Below are 16,971 nucleotides of genomic sequence, written 5' to 3' on the forward strand. Positions count from 1 at the left end.
ACTGACTGAAATGAGCAATTTATAGAAAACTATTTTTGTTTAAACAAACAAATAATGAAATTGAAGATTTGAAACAAAATATTCAACTTTTCAATGTAAATTGCAAAACAAACTAAATTTTCTGAATGTCTTAATAGCTAGTAATTGCTTATTAGTTAAGCATCTTTGCAAAAGATATTTGTTTTCTCCATGCCTCAAGATTTTGTAAGAAAAGTCCAAGGCAAGCAGGCAGGAAGGATAGGGCTTCTCAACGTCCCTACCAGGCAGGGAAAAAAGTGCTGGTAGAGCCAGCATCAACTCCAATGCCTATGGGATTAGCAAGGACCGAAAGGAGCAGGATCCTGGGGAAGGAGCATGGGATGAATCCTGTGGGGCTGGAGCATGCTCAGGGGGGTGGGGGCTTGGGGCCAGGAGTGTTTATTTAAACTTTTATATCATCCATTTTTCCCTATAACTGACCAAGTTTCAAGGGAAAGCAATGTGCCGAAATGTCCCACTCCAGGCAAGGGGAGTGAGTGAAGATTTTACAGGTCTTTCCTTTGATATATTGGGGCATTCATTAGCAAGACGTTAATGACAAAATTAAATTTTCATTTTTCTTCATTCAGAATTATGGTTGTTCCAGCAAAGAGGATAAGATAAAGAGGGAGTTCAGAGTTTAACTTACCTGGCAAACTCTTTGTAATTACTGATTTTCTTTGCTTTTCTGGATGCAGTGTGTGCCAGCTGATCCAGGTTTGTCACATGATTTCCTAATGCATACTGTCCTTCTAAGTTATTATTTTTCACCAAACCTTTCTCCCACAACCTATAATCAGTAGACTGAACTCATTTTTATCTGCTCATAATTTTTGTGTGTGGATGAATTCATCAGTTGAGCCTTGTCCTGTGTCTTCTATTACTAGGGTATGACCATTTGCTATACCCTTGTTGACAAGAGAATAAAATGCCCTAAAATAGCAAAGAATCAATGAGCCCATATGTTTGATAAATCTGAGGAAGTAAAGGGAAATTTGAGATAGCTATGGGTTTAAAACGAAAAAGAAACCACAGGTACCTTTTCCCATGGCCTGCCTGCCGACGCCCAGGATGCTCCGAGAGGGCCTGCTGGTGCTTTTCAGTCCTTGCCCAGGCTTCTTGCCATTTTCGAGCTTGACACGATGGCTCTGAGTTTGTGATCTTTCCCAAAATGATTTTGTTTTCTCTTTGCTGCACATTGCTTTTCCTTTGAACCCTGCGAAGTTCCTGTTCTTTCCCCCTCTGTTTAGACTAAAACAACAACAACAAAAACACCATAGATATTTCTTGGAGTGCCGAGAGAGTTAAAGCCCAAGACAGAGTTCTCATTCTGCATTCAAGAGCGAGAGCCTGAGTGCCAACTGGGCAGGCAGGGCTCCCAGAGAGGGAGTGTTTGCTCTCCTTCACTTGTTTCCCAAGCACGTAGTAGCCCGTCCTTCTCTAGGTTCCTGGACTGGGCGATGCTGGGCTTCAGAGATGAACTAACATAGCTCTGAACTCAGGGACCTTATGGCCCAATTAGGGGAGATGACATGTAGAGGAGAAAAGGCAATGCAGTGTTGTAGATGCAGGTGGGGACACAGAGGTGGGAATGCTCAGGGCTTCCTTGATGGCAGTGGCGAGAAGTGGCAATCAGAAGTAATGCTGGGACGAGGCTTGAAAGAATAATGGGTGTCACCAGGCAAGCAAGGAGAAGAAGGGCATCCCAGGTGGGGTGGCTCATCTGGGCAAAGTGTAATGGGAGGTTGACAGAGGCTTGTGTGCAGCTCAAGGAATTCTGACTTATATTGAAGGCCATGAGAGTCATCAAATGGCATTAGACCACATTGAAACATGCATTTTAGATCACTGTGGAGAAAGGGTAGAGAATGGGTAGGAGGGAATGAGACTGGAGGGGGCATTAATTGGGAGTCCTCTGCAGTGGTCCAGGTGAGAGGTGAGGAAAGCCTGAATCGGGTGGCTCCATCCAAATGGGGAAGGGAACTGTCAGAGAGGAAGATCCAAGAGCAGCTCACTCCCCATCAGCTGTGGGAGAGCCAAGGAGCAAGGAGAGATGAATGAAGCACAGGCTTTAGGATCAAGTGACTAGGCCAATATGGGGAGAGTTGTTGAAATAGGGAATAACAGTGGAGCATTATACACCATCAAAAGATTTATTGAGCACTGTTCACCGGTGGAGCTGGAACTTGAGCACATGTTCTAAGATGGGTCGTGAAATTACCTGTTTAGCTGATGCTCAGGGTGACAACAGGGCCAAAGATGTAACTGTGTGAAGAAATCTGCAGCATTAGACTGTGTTGAAGTGAAGGCAGGGATGGGGAAGGGGCACCAGAATTTACTGATAAGGAGGAACTTTTGCCATTTTTATATTTGTTTTCATTTCCTATAGTTTTTTGTTCCTTATTTCCTATATTCCTGTCTTCTTTTATGTTTAATTGATTCTTTTTTCCAGTGAAACATAACTTGAGTATTGGTTCTAACAGCTGTTTTTTTGTGGTTTCCTCAGGATTTTCTATATGGAAGATCATATTATCTGTGAATAGAGACAGTTTTATTCTTTCTTCCCAATTGGGATGCTTTTTATTTCATGTCCAATGAGTCTTGAACTTGCCCACACTCTGCTGCAAATGAAGCCAGTTCCTTTTGGGGACAGATCAAAAGCTCCCTGTTTTATGGTCTGCTTCTCTCCCTGGGTAAAATCTCAGCACACTGGAGCTGCAATGGGGACAATGGTAAGCTTCTCTCTGAGTGATAGCTGGGATTAACTGTTATCCTAGGCCCCTTCATTGCAGCTTTAAGGTAAGCAACACTTAACAACAATTTTATACTCTGGTTAAATATCTGTCTTTAAAGCAGAAAGTGATGCCAGATCTAATGTAAACTGTCCCAGGAAAATGGAGGTTGACGCATAGCTCCAAGTTTTAATGACAGTGACTGGACAGTGGGTGAAACCAGGAAGCATAGGATGTTCCTGACACCCAGGTCAACTCTACCTGCCCCAAACCCCCCAGAGTGAAGCTGAATTTCAGGTAAAACTTTGAGTCATGGACCACAGAGAAAAAGGCAACTCTCTTGAGAGAGGCCGGAAATGCCTCACTCTTGCTCTTGGGCAACTCTTCTGCTCAGGCCCTGGAGCCAAGAGCTCCAGGTCCTTCTAGGCTTGGTGCTGGGGTCCCAGTTACCTCCTGTGTGTGTAGTTGTTTCTGCTGTCAGTCTGTCCCTTGGTCCTCATGATGCAGGACACCTTCTCCAGCAGCAGGCGGTTGTCCCTGTCAATGACGGAGAGCCTCTCCTGCTCCAGCTATGTGCAGACACACAGGACCCTTTAGAAGCACCAGCTGCATCTGTGCTATTACCGTGCACAGATTTATTCAGAGGACTCCTTCAACCCCACACTTCCTTTGACTTGAGCACCCTGTGGGTTTTACATTGCCCCCCAAATATCAGCAAACACTGCTGTAGCAAGCTTCTGCAATGAGTGTGACATATGCAATCTCCTTTGTCTATGAATTGGAAGACATTAGGATGGAGCCAAATCTCATATGCTCAGAGGGGAAGTAACAGTAAGGATGATATGATTCTTTGTGAAATTAGGTCATCCTCTAAAACTCTGACCTGTGACAGTGACACTACTGAGGAAATCACTTTATATTTTAAGAAATATATTTTATACTGTTCAGAAGAAGAAAAGATTTAAACCTAGGGGAAACAACAACTCCTCTTGCTTTAGGTTTTTTAATTGATTGCTCTACTGAGTTGCTCTAAATTGGTTACTTAGTTTTTGTTCCACCCATTTAGGATATTATTACTTAACAGGTACATAGAATGCACACAGCATTTTGCTTTCAGAGGCATTACTATCAGCATAACCATGTGATTTTTACTTTCACTAGATGGCTTAAGCTTCAAGAAATAAATATTCTGAGGTGGCCATGAAATGGCTTGGTATAAAGAAATAGTGCTAATTAATTAATTACTATAGAACTGCACTGAATAAATTACCACTGTGAATTTCCTCTCCTCCCCCCTCCCTCCCTTTCCTCAAGACCTGATGGATCAACAGGAAGACTAGAGGAAGATTTCTGGTGCAATTACCCACCAGCTTCATTCAGAGCGTGACAAGGTTAATTGGTTGCCTAGACAGCATTTTGTCTTTGATAGTAACTTGTTTATTCCTCACTGAGCCTGCCTTTGCCATTTTCCTGGGTTTTTAAACTGACGTTTTTTAGTTAGCTATGGGGGTAGCTGAGAGGTAAAACTGAAAGGTACCTTCAGTTTCTTGAGGTTCAGGTGGAGGTGGCTGAGAGACAGCGGGGCACGGGTGTCCACGAGTGGCTGGGCATCACGGACCTAAGCACAGGGAGGGCGGTGTGACGGCAGGCACACTGGCAGTAGATAATTAATGTGAGCTTAGGTTGTGTAACTTCTGGGTTGCTGGCCCTGGGGATGTGTCTAGATCATTATACATGGCACCGAAGATTCCAAGTCGGCCTGTGGCAGAAAGTTCTGAATGAGGCTCAGGACTTGATTCAGAATCTGAATATCCCCTGGAGGAACAAGGCAGCCCTCAAAAATAAGCCCATCATGCCATTTTCAAGGGGAGAATTAAATGGGTTCATTAACCTTAACCACCAGCTGACATTTCTATTCTGCACTCCATTGCCGAGGCCTTTAAGACAGTGAATTATGTTCCTGTATCCACCTCAGCCTAATCTCTGAGCCTCCAGCAGTATTTTCAGGATGAGCGCTTTCAACATCGATTAACTACAAAATGATCCCTGCAGAGTTTCCTATCAGAAAATGTGCCAACAAGAGAAGAAATTTATATTTTAGAATGTGACGGACTAAATGCATGAGGGCTGTTTACCATTTGCAATAAGACAGAATCCCCCCAGATTCTATATAGATACTTGCTTATAGATATCACTAACTACTGGGACCTATTAGTTGATAATCTGAAAGCGACAGCATTGGGAGGCTCCACCAGCTGAGTCTGCCTAAAACGATAATGTGAGCATCATGCACTCTGGGAATCAGACCACAGTGATGGGACAGAGCACGTTCGGGGAGAGCCAGGAGAGGCTGAAAGGGCTACACAGTGAGAGGGTTTGAATAATACACTCATTTTGGAATGTTTTTAAAATTTCATTTTGTTTTATAGTATGTAAAATATTTACATTGCTCCAAAATCAAATATGTCAAACAACTTCTTTTTCCAAGTGGTCTGAGCCCTATCCCTATTAACAAATCTTCTAACTTTACAGTTACTCCTTTCATTTCTGAAAATATAAAGATATATATTATGTATGTATGTGTAATGATATCTGTGTGTGTGTATGTACATTTACCATTTTTTTTAGATAGAAAGGGCACATTTTACACATTTTCACCTGTTGTTTTTTTTATTTCCAAGTACATTCTAGAGAAAGCTTTATAGTAATATATACCGATGTCTCTCATTCATTTCTTTTAATTAAAAAACATTTTTGGAGTGAGGTAGAGAGAGGAAGGGAGAGGGATAGGGAGATAGAAACATCTATGAGAGGAACATCATCGATTGGCGGCCTCCTGCACGCCCCTGCACGGGGGATCGAGCCTGAAACCTGGGCATGTGCTCTGACCGGGAATTGAACTGTGACCTCCTGGTCCATGGGCGATGTTCTACCAACTGAGCCACACCGGCGGGGCTCTCATTAATTTTTATAGCTGCATAGTACTCCACTGTGTGAAAGTATCTAATTTATGCACCCAGCTCACTTTTGATGGGCATTTTGGTTAGTGCCAATTTTGCTGTTGCAAATAATGCTGCAATTAGAATCTTTCTCAATTTCTTTTTGTATCTTTGCCAGTATACCTCTGGAATGGATACTTAGAAATGGGACTGCTGGGTAAAGGAAAAATGCGTGTATAATTTCATTAGACATTGCTAAATCACCCCCAACCCACCCCCCCACAGGGCTGTGCCCTTTTGCCCACCAGAGCACTACCGACAAGTTTGGGGACTTCTGCCAATCTGATAGTTGAGAAATGGTATTAGAGTGCAAGTTTAATTTGCATCTCTATTACCAGTGAAGTTGATAATCTTTTTATTTTGTTAATCTTCACCTGAGGATAGTTTTTCCATTGCTTTTCAGAGAGACTAGAAGGAAGGGAGGGGGAGAGAGAGAAAGAGAAACACAGATGTGAGAAAGACACATCTACTACTTGCCTCCTGAACTGTGCTCAAGAGTGATTCCTTGACCTTATGTGGCTCCTAGCGTCTCTCCTTGACTGGCTCCTCCTCTTTACTTCATGCCCTGCCAGGTAAGATTTGTGGCCCTCCCTTTCACACCTTGGCCAAGATCATTGGTTCCCTGGTCCCATGCCCTGCTGCTGGCCACGAGCCACATTGGGGTGAGCCAGCACCCCACTGTGAGACCCAGCAACCGTGTGCTTCTGGGACATCGCAGAACTGCACGGGCCGGTGCTAGGTGACGTTATGCTCCCCGACCACACCCGGGCCCATGCCAAGCTGTCGGCACCCTCGCCATTCAGCCAGTCCTCCACTTTCCACAATGACTATTTCGAATCTCCCTTGTCTTACAGTTTCTTAGGCGCAGAGCCTGCTCGCTCACGTAAACTGGGTGTGTTTATCAACCACCGGTCTCTTACCAGGAACGATCCTAGTCCCTGGGATACAAAATGAACAGCACAACACCCGTGGTGTTTACATTCTTGTCAGTTATTCAAAGAGGTGATGCTAACTGATTTATGCTGTTACTGTCGTGCAAGCCCTTTTCAGTCTTTCCCTAGCAACAACTATTTACTAAGCGAGTGCTCTAGCTGCTGAGACTGTCATGGGGGCAGGACACGGCCACCACCCTCCCAGACTGGCAGAAGCAAACAACATAAAATGATAAACCAATGATGGAGCGGCGTCAGACAGCAGAACAAGGGGGCACAGAGCCCTGAGGAGGTGCGTGCTAGAGAGGGCGCAGACAGAGCTAGGAAGGCCCGAGGCCTAAGGAAAAAGGGTGAGCCCTGGAACAGCCGGCCGAGAGTGCTCGGGGGACTCTCAAGGGGGACAGTGGGTTTAGGGCCCAGCTGTGCATGTGGGCACCAGGCCAGCCTTGTAGTAAGTGCCACCCGAGCCTCCCTGAGGCCACCATGTCACGTCACAACCCAGGCAGGCAGAACCTGAAGGAGCAGAAAGGCCCGCCTGTGCCTGGGTCTTGTTATCCTGCAGAAACCTTGGGTTCACTGCCTGGGGGATCACTGCAGATGATCACAGAGCAACAGTCTGTTCCAGCACATCCTCTTCGAGCATTTCTTAACCTTGGTGAACAACGATGTGGAGGCATAACCAGCCAAGCACTGGGTAGTTGGATGGCTCCTCTGAGGTCCCACAGGCAGGAGACCAGGGCGAGCCATTTGGGAACCACATAATCACCTTCTCAAAAGTCGTCCACATTTGCATCAAATAAAATGGAAATAATAATGAATCTCCTAATGGAGATAAAAACTTTTTTTGGCCCTAGCCAGTTTGGCTGAGTGGTTAGAGCGTCAGCCCACTGACTGAAGGGTCCTGGGTTTGATTTCAGCCAGGGGCACGCACCTCGGTTGCAGGCTCGATCCCTGGCCCTGGTCAGGGTGCGTGAGGGAGGCAACCAGTCGATGCGTCTCTCTCACATCGATGCTTCTCCCTGTCTCCCTCCCACTCTCTCTGAAAAGCAATGGAAAAAATATCCTCAGGTGAGGGTTAAAAAAACAGCAATAAAACCTGGCTTTTTGTTCCCACTGGAATATCCTGTTTTGATAGGGGAAAGGGTCCCTTGGATCTTTTTGTCTTAAGATACTTTTGAATGATTTAAGAAAAATTAAGTACTTTATAAACATATGCCTTACTTGAGAAAGGAATGGTCCTAAAACATGACACATGAAAACCATGATCTATTTAGTGGAATTTTTATTGTATGGCAACTTATGTGACCGACTTTTTAAGGAAATGTCACTTCAACCATCCATCTCTGAAAAGAAAGTTAGCTTCTGGTTTCCAATAACTATGGAATTTCATAGCTACTGCCTTGGGGGGCCTCACCCCAAGCCATCAGGGCCTGACAGTCGCCTTTCCTACCTTTTTCCTGTGATCTTGGTAGGCTTTCTCCCATGTGCTCTGCAGGCACTCACTTCTGCAGGGAAGCGTCAGCCGGGGTGCCCTCCGCATCTCAAACACCACCACCAACCTGCTCGGGTCAGAGAGAGACTGGGTCAGGCTGAGGCCCAACCCTGGAGAGGGCTGTGTTTGCAGGATCACATGACCGTCGTCAAGGTATCCAAGCTCAGGAGAGAAGAAAGGGCCAGAGGATTGCCCCTGCATGCTTAGCAAAGAACTGAATATTCGAATTTCCACTCCAAGGGAGTATTTTCTCAAGAGAACTTGAATAGCTTAGCAATGCCACTGGATGACCATCCCTTGCCTCCCCCATGACAGGTCAAAGGATTTCGCCAACTAACTTTTCCTTCCTCCCCTCCTTCCTCTGCTCCTTGCTTTCTCCCTCCTCTCTCCCCTTGTCTTTTCCTTCCCTTCTTTCTCTTGTTTTCTCCTTCCTTCCTCCCTTCCTCATCCCCTTTCTCTCTTATCTTCCAATAACTGATAATAATTTGGACCATTCCAAATATTTTTATTTGCAATTTAGGTGGCAGATCTTCATTACTTTTTTTTTTTCCAATTGATTTGAAGGTTAGTTATAGAAAGTTTTAGCCATTTTAAGCCGTGCCTTGCTCAGTGGCTTCCATCTGGTTAGGATGGGTTTTCCGTGAGACCAGTGAAGTGAAAGTCATGCTGGCATACTTGCTGAGTCCAACTTTGTTGGAATCATATGCAATGTTTTGGAGATGACGTGATTAGAAGAATTGGTTAAAGACAAAAGAGCAATATTATTTCATTTCAGAATTCTAGTCTTTGTGACATTACAGTATCCATTACAGAAAATGTAGTGCAGAATTAATGAATGGGAACTCATTGTTCAGCTGTGTGTAAATAAAGAAAAGGGGCATTTTATGAGAAATCGAGCTCTGCCTATTAGCATGATTCAGTGCTTGTCAGCCTGAAAGAGAATTAACGGAGCTTAAATTGAAATCAGACTTGGAAAAAGTAAGATGTGAATAAACATAATATGATTGTCCCTCTTCCTGCTTTAGGCAGCTGAGTTACACTGTACTTTGCTGGTTGCAATGAGCTTCAAAGGTTTGGCCAAAATTTTGCAGGCTGGTAAAATGGTTGATGTACTGACAGTTAACAAGTTGTCTGGGTTTTTCAAAGAACTAATTTATTTTAGTTCAGAATTGTCCACAAGTATTAACTTTAGAAAACTATGCATTACAGTAAAAGATAGATGTAAGAATTACTACTTTAAAAAATACAGCCAACACTTTAAGACATAAGATTTCATTAAGAGTTCTTAGCCTATACAATTTATATGTCATATTCAGAGGAATTCCATTAAAATAATCTCTTTTACTCAATTATTATCATTGATCAAGTCCAATATTAAGTAGATGTTCAATAATTATCTGCTATTTTAATGGAAATAATGATAATGTTAATGAATGATTCCCCAACTGAGATTTTTTTTTTTGTTCAGACTGTGGGGCTGGTTCTATATGATTCTTGTCTTTCCATTTCCTAGAGCCTGTTTGTGACATATGCTGAGAAATTTCTGACAATGCTCAGACTTGCTGCCAGTCATCTGAAGGGGGAAAGGCAGTGCTCAGTCCAGTTTGCTCACATTGGTGTGGGCAGACCATGGATTGAGTGCAAAGTAGAAACTGGAGGGTTTTTTTTTAAATAATGGGAGCACTCATAATGTTTTTTAAAATATATATATATCTTTATTGATTTCAGAGAGAGGAAGGGAGAGGGAGAGAGATAGAAACATCATTGATGAGTCATTGATCGGCTGCCTCCTGCAAGTCCCCTACTAGGGGTTGAGCCCACAACCCAGGCATGTGCCCTGACTGGGAATTGAACTGCCACCTCCTGGATCATAGGTCGATGCTCAACCACTGATCCATGCCAGCCGGGCACTCATAATGTTTTGATACACATGTTGTTTTCAGTGTTGCCTGTCAAGTAAGAGTCTTAGTCATCTATGTTTATTCTTAACTGACTAACCACTCAACTAACATTTGCTACTTGATTAGACTTGATGGTAGGCCCCTCCCCCACAAAGGATCTAGAAAAATTAGACATGCGCCCCATGAACTGTAGCTATCATCATCAACTGCATGGTCTGGATTTCAATGCACCCACCCTCTCAGGCTCAAACGAAATTTTGGTTTTTACCATGTTTTTAACAAGATCAGGCCAGAAAAGTCAGTTACCTGGTAGCTCCTTGGAATCTATCCTGAAACATCGATAAAAATTCATACACAGCAAAGAATTACATACTCATAAAAGTGAAAAATAGCCCGACCGGGCGTGGCTCAGCAGTTGAGCATTAACCTAGGATCCAGGCGATCAGGGTTCGATTCCCGGTCAGGGCACATGCCCGGTTGCGAGCTCGATCAATGACTCTCTCATCATTGATGTTTCTATCTCTCTCTCTCCCTCTCCTTTCCTCTCTCTGAAATCAATAAAAATATATATATTTTTTTAAAAGTGAAAAATAGAGCCCTAGCCGGTTTGGCTCAGTGGATAGAGCATCAGCCCGCCGACTGAAGAGTCCTGGGTTCAAAACCAGCCAAGGACACATACCTCAGTTGCAGGCTTGATCCCCGGCCCTGGTCCAGGTGAGAGTGGCAGGCAACCAATTGATGTGTCTCTCTTGCATCCTTGTTTCTCTCTCTCTCCCTCTCTCTCTCTTCCACTCTCTCTGAAAAGTAATGGAAAAAATATCCTTGAATGAGGATTTTTTTAAAAAGTGGAAAATGGAAAAACCTGGAGTTCAACTCATAATAAGTGATCATTTCCACTAATGTTCTTTTTCGTGTTCCAGATCCAGTCCATGATGCCACTCTGCATTTTGTGAATTTTTAAGTAGAGACTACTTTTTTATATTGAGCCAGGTTCTTATACCCTGCAGAAAATAATACCAAAGTCTATTTTGATTTGATTCTTCAGACAATACCCTTGTGTTCAGCTTCAGCCTTAATCAGTATTTTGGTCCAACATTGACTTGAATATTGAGTTTATTAGAAATGCCTTGAAGTGTTACCACGTGATAGGTACCCTGAATGTGTAAAGGCTATTACGTAGAACTGACTGTTGTATCCTTTATAGTACGTGGTATAAAGCCTCTGTGATATACTATATATTCACTCAGTCCTTAATATTCATATGTTTGTGTGTGTCCCATGACTATAGCTTTATGTTCAGGCTTTGATTTTAATGTCCTTCTACCCTCTCGCAAGAGCAATGAGATAAAACAAAGCAACAGACTTCATTCTTCTTCCCCAGCACAAAGTAGTTTAAAAACAATCTCAAATGACTTCATATTCATTAGGCTTTTGGAGGACAAATGTGCTCATAAATATTATGTCACAGAAAAAATGAATGTGCCCTCTGTTGAGTGTGGTTAACTCAAAAACCTTAACTAAAGAACCAGGATGCCTGCTTCCAGTGAGGATGGCCAGGCTACTTGCCTTTCACCGAAAACAATGGAAACCCCGGAGGTTGTCTTCAATGCATCAAGGAGCTGACAGAGGTTCAGGAATTTCCAGGTATGGTCAAGGAAATCAGAGCCCTGAGCCAGCACACAGGGGGCCTCTTCCTGGGGGTGCTCATGGTCCTGCAAGTTGGGGTCTTTGCAGGTGAGAGAGACAGGTGGGGAGACTGATAGTAGACAAAGGCTGCACACTCAGGAAGCAGTGAATCAGAAATAATTCTTCCCCCCAAGCAACTGCCAGGTTACTGTAGAGCAGGGGCAAAACGGGGGAAAGTTCCTGCAGCAGTGTTTGCAATGCCGAGGCAGCCAAAACGCCCTCAAATAGTGTAACTGGCTTAAGTAGCCCTGGACTGACGATGTCCCAAAATGCAGAGAAAAAGTGATGACCCTGCCTCCAAAGGCCTCAGACTTTCCCAATGCCTTCCTGGCATAGCATTTATCACAGCTCGAACCAGCAGAAACCTCGGAACGGACTCCCAGAGATAACAGATACTGACATCACAAGGTACAGATTATAGGACAACTACACTTACTGTGTTTTAAGGAGAGGGAAAAAAAAAAAGACAAAATTGTAAATACCTACAAGTACAGGAAATCACAAAAATTTTCGTCACAGAAGGAACATTTATAAAATGTGACCATATGCTGAGCTGTAAAAAAGTCTTTCAAGTTTCAAAGGGCTGCAATCACACAGATAATGTTGGCAGTGGGATTGAGCTAGGAATTAACAACAAATGATAACAGAATCCCATATATTTGGAAGTGAAGCAAGGCAGTTGTGTGTTTTTTTTTAATCCTCACTGAAGGACATGCTTAGAGAGAGAGACAGAGACAGACAGACAGACAGACATCAGTTGCCTTCCGTATGTGCCTCCAACAGGGAATGGAACAGCTAACCTTTTGGTGCACAGGACAGTGTTCAACCAACTGACCCACTCCAGCTGGGCTGAAGCAATGCAGTTTTAAGGCTAAGAACATGACGGATGTGCCTGTAACCTTCAAGAGGTGCTTTTAGTATAAATTGGGTATATTTGTTGGGTGTTTGATTACTCATAAGGAGTTCTAGTTGTCAGTAATTAGTAATGGTGGTGTTAACTGTAGCCTTAGTTATGCAAACGCTTCTCAAGAATGTTAGTCCTGAAAAGATTCATTTAGTTCTATTAATCCTACACTGGAGATGTTTTTAGGGAATTAATCCACAAGAGAGGAAAAGCTATGTACACAAGCAATGAATTTTAGTGTCCTTTATTTACTGCTAGTGGAGAGCTGCACCTGTGGTGGTCACTGTGGGACACCTGCGCATATTAACAGGCTATGATATAGTGCAGCTGATACTCTTACGGCTGGAAAGATTATAAACACAACAAAGCAAACACCAAATTGTTCCTCTTATAATATGTAAGAATCAGGAGTGTTCACAGAGCTTAGAAGACATCCTAGGAAAGTTCATTTGTTATAGGTGGGAATAAAAAGATTTTTAATTTCGAAAATGGATTTTAGCATATTTGTGTGGTTAAATTTTTTAAAAATCTATTTGATGTGCAGATTAGGCCTTGATCACACCATTTACAGCCCACCCCCTTCTCCCTGGGATACTTTTCTTATCCAATGAGCTTTGAGAATTCAACAAACACATAACAGCCCCCCTAAAACCCTCACTTACCTCTTCACAAGACAGAGCCTCTAGTAAAGCAAACAAGAATCTCCTTGGCCTCTGATGTCTAAACAGCGCATTCCTGGGTCCTCACATTTTCTGGTCATGTGGTCAGTGAATGTGTCTTTGCTTAATCCGCCCCACGCTGTTTTCGTGGTGCCTGACTGTCTTAGGGCATCTGCGGAGGAGAGACCACATATCGGGAAAGCACTAAACTCTGTGACAGTTTCAGGGCCACAAAGAATTCCTGGGAAGAACGTCTGGAAAGGATCCTAAGGGCACTAGTCCCTTTTCCTTCCTCTTCTCCCAAGCCAGCCTTAGTGGAGAGGTGATTTGAATTTTCAGCCTGCTTTTACTGGGAAACCTGGGCAAAGCCGATTCCTCTGACAGTCCTGCCAAGAGCTCCCAGCTCCCAGTGTGAGGAAAGCAGGGGCACAGGACCCACCGTGATCAGAACGGATGCAGAGATGGGGAGCTCTTTCCCGGGGTCTCCACCCCAGTTTACTTTTTAATCTGGCTATAGAAAGCAGTGAGACCTTCAGAGCTTTTGTGTGCTTTAGAGGAGCTATTTTTTGGTTGCTAGTTATTGGTTCTCAAGTCTGGCCTTTGGTGAAGCTCAAGCCATCAGCATGGGAGGGTGGCCGTCGGGGGCGAGGGGGCAGGGGGCGGGTGCTGGCTGGCCCCCCCAGAGGAGTGCGCAGAGCAGCCAGTGCCTGGAGGAGAAGCCGGGCGCTGCCTGCCAGGAAGGCCGCTGGGCCGCCTTTGCCTGGACACCGGCGTGGCTGCCAACAGCGTCTCAATAGCTCTTGAAGTTTGGGCTCTGCGGGGGGCACGGACTAAAGCGGATGTGTGTGTGTTCTGAGCCCGGGGGGCGGAGGACCAGCCTGGGAGATGCTCCAGATGCCCCCGAGCACTTCAGGAACCCGAGGAGGGAACAGGGCCCCAGGGTCTCAACCCCACTGTCCCTTGCTGCCCCTTTAATTCGGATGTAACTGTAAAATAAATAAACCATTTTCTCCATCATAAAAACAAGGAAGCAGTTCATGGGTATTTTTGGCAACACAGCCTTCCCTTCAAGAAAAGGGAGAAAATGAAACTGAAAAACAAACTACACCCTCTCCCCCAGCGTAGAAGGGAAATGAAATGTGAGAAACGTGAAATATTCACCCGAGCAGTAGCGATGCTCCTTGACCTTCTAGTCTAGTGGGAGCGCAGCTCTGGACCGGAATTGCTCCCGTGGTCCTGTGGCTCACCTGCGGCTCAGGACTGTGGGGTGCTGCTCTCCTGGCACATTTGCAAGCGATCAGAGGAGACTGCGAACGCGAGGCCTCATCTGGGTGCGGCCTGATGACCGTGGAGCCTTCTCTCTGGCAAAGCTGGTCCCTGTAGCTCCTCAGTCTGTCCCATCTTAAAATGCCTCGCGCCTGCCACAGCCTCCCCACCCCTTCCCCTTCTCTCCCTCCCCCAATATTGCTGATCAGGATTCCCACTATTTTAGAGACAGTGATTTCCACTTGGTGCTCTGGATGGAAAGCAATCTCGTTAGAGTTACACTCCCCACCCCTTCCCACGCTGTAGTAAGATTGCTTATTGCCTAATTGGAAGAGCTTCAAGCAAGGCAACTAGAAAAATGGTCTAATTCAGGGTTTCTTAACCCAGCGCTATTGACATTTTGAGCTGAACGGGTCTTTGTGGCTGAACGATTCTCGATGCCAGCAGTAACCCCTCCCTCCCAGAGTGACACCAAAAATATGTCCAGATGTTGCCAGCTGTACCCTGGGGAGAGCTGGGGGTTAAATCCTCCCACCCCCGCTGAGAACCATTCATAGGTCTAATTTGTGAAACTTCAGGCATGGTAACTAGGTTAATTTTGAGGGGTATTTGTGAAATCAGAACAGATAGTTGTCTTTCATGTGTGATACCAGGGAGACTGTCACGTATTATTATTAATTCCAGGCAGGCAGGAAGGACAGACTGGCCAGAAGAGTCTGTACCCATGAGAAAGGCAATTAGAGTGAAAGGCTGTTAGCTCTTCAGAAGGGTTTGTGCATGTGAAGGGGCCATGAGGATACGGGCGGGCTAAGGAAGATGAGGACATGAGGAGTAAGCCAGGAAGCTGGTGCACAGTTGTGTGCTATGCAGTGTAATTTCTCCCCACAACTATAAAGTCCTCAGGAAAGTTACTAAGCTCTCCAAGCCAAACTGCAAGTGGGTTCCCTTGTGGGAAATTGTAGTGTGTGCCGGCTAGTTTAAGACCAAACTGAGGAAGCATTTATGGGCATGCAGCAGAGATGAGGGGCCCAGGAGGTAGGAAGACTGGAAATTCACAGAAATCGTGGAAAGGGTAACAACTCACACAAACTGTGGTTTTGGAAGGTTGGGCAAAGTTTACCAAAACTGGTGAGAAAGATAAATCGAGAACTCAATTTTCTTATTGGTTCTCATCATCCTTTCTATCGGTAGGTATGTATGGAAGCAAAGTGTGTGCAAAGGAGTGCACTGCTGCTGGGAATTCAGAACTGTTGTTCTAGAAGCAAGGCAAGTGGCAGAAGGCCTAGGCTAGGAGTCCAAGGTGTAGAGTCAAACCCCAACTCTGCTGTCTTGATGCCTCTTTGGGCATGTCACTCACCTTCTGAACCTCAGCGCCCTTATAAGTGAGACACAGGGACATGATACCTTAGGTTTGTTACAAGAGGCAAATAAGACCACAGGTTGAAACACTTTGAAGAAAAAAATGCTCCCCAAGTCTCAGGATTGAACAATGGAGGAACTGTGTTCTCTGCTTTGATCTTCCTAGATTTACATATTTTTGATACTTGAATAACCACAGGGATAGGGAATTCAGACTTCCAGAGGAAGCACATTTAATTTAGGACAACGTGAATTCAGAGAGAAGAATTGAAAGGATCTGAAATTTGCCTTTTCATAACCTTTACCTTTTGATTCTAATTCTGCCAGTTGAAGTCACGCTGAAGAAACAGACGTCCTCCTGTACCTGATGGCCCTTTTAGTATTTGAAGTGTCTATAGCTTGTATCTCTCTCCTCTATATACCCCTTCCTTAGGCTACACGTTTTCAATTCCTTTAATTATTCCTTAAACAATGAATGAGCATCCCTCAGAACAGTGGAGTGGGGTAGGGAGGAGAGGCCCCCTGTGTGGATCTGAATCTGTGGGCAAAGCTCAAATGGTGCACCCAACTCCCGCTCCAGAAGACACTGAATGACACTCTTAGCCACGGTGGTTCCCTCTAAGTGCCATCTCTCATCCCTCCTCCCCACACGGCCATTTGGAATTCATACCTGCCAGTGTGCAAGGAGCACTTCTAATCAATGGAAGTGGTTGGTCATGTGGGAACAAGAAAAAAATGGTTAAGTAGCTTGGATAGATTGTCCTAGTCCAGTCTCTTATTTTTAAGAAGGAAACAGTCTCAAGAAGGTTGACCTGCTTGGGAAACACAGCTCCCCGGTCCTGAGATTGTTAGGATATGGGCTTCTTAACTTCTGTTCTTATACCTTCCCCAAATCTGTGGCAAGGTCTCATCATCTCTGTTTTCTTCCTATTACATTCTTATTATAAATGAATGTTGCAGATACCTTTTGCAGTGTTTGCCCAGCTTCCATACACCCCCCTTCCAACTCTGTAGACCTGCCCC

The 16,971-nt window shown here is 44.6% G+C and overlaps 1 protein-coding gene across 1 annotated transcript; it reads right to left on the reverse strand.

Annotated features, from left to right (window-relative positions):
* Positions 1 to 256: 256 nt before the first annotated feature.
* On the reverse strand, positions 257 to 8,221 carry CFAP97D2 (CFAP97 domain containing 2). Its single transcript, XM_016195631.2, is given in 6 exon segments — positions 257 to 341; positions 1,058 to 1,256; positions 1,259 to 1,269; positions 3,201 to 3,319; positions 4,288 to 4,368; positions 8,132 to 8,221. Coding segments are annotated over 6 exon segments (585 nt in total).
* Between the last annotated feature and the right edge of the window lie 8,750 nt (positions 8,222 to 16,971).

This window comes from Miniopterus natalensis, chromosome 2 (assembly GCF_054644295.1).
Source record: "Miniopterus natalensis isolate mMinNat1 chromosome 2, mMinNat1.hap1, whole genome shotgun sequence".
NCBI classification, from domain to species: domain Eukaryota; kingdom Metazoa; phylum Chordata; class Mammalia; order Chiroptera; family Miniopteridae; genus Miniopterus; species Miniopterus natalensis.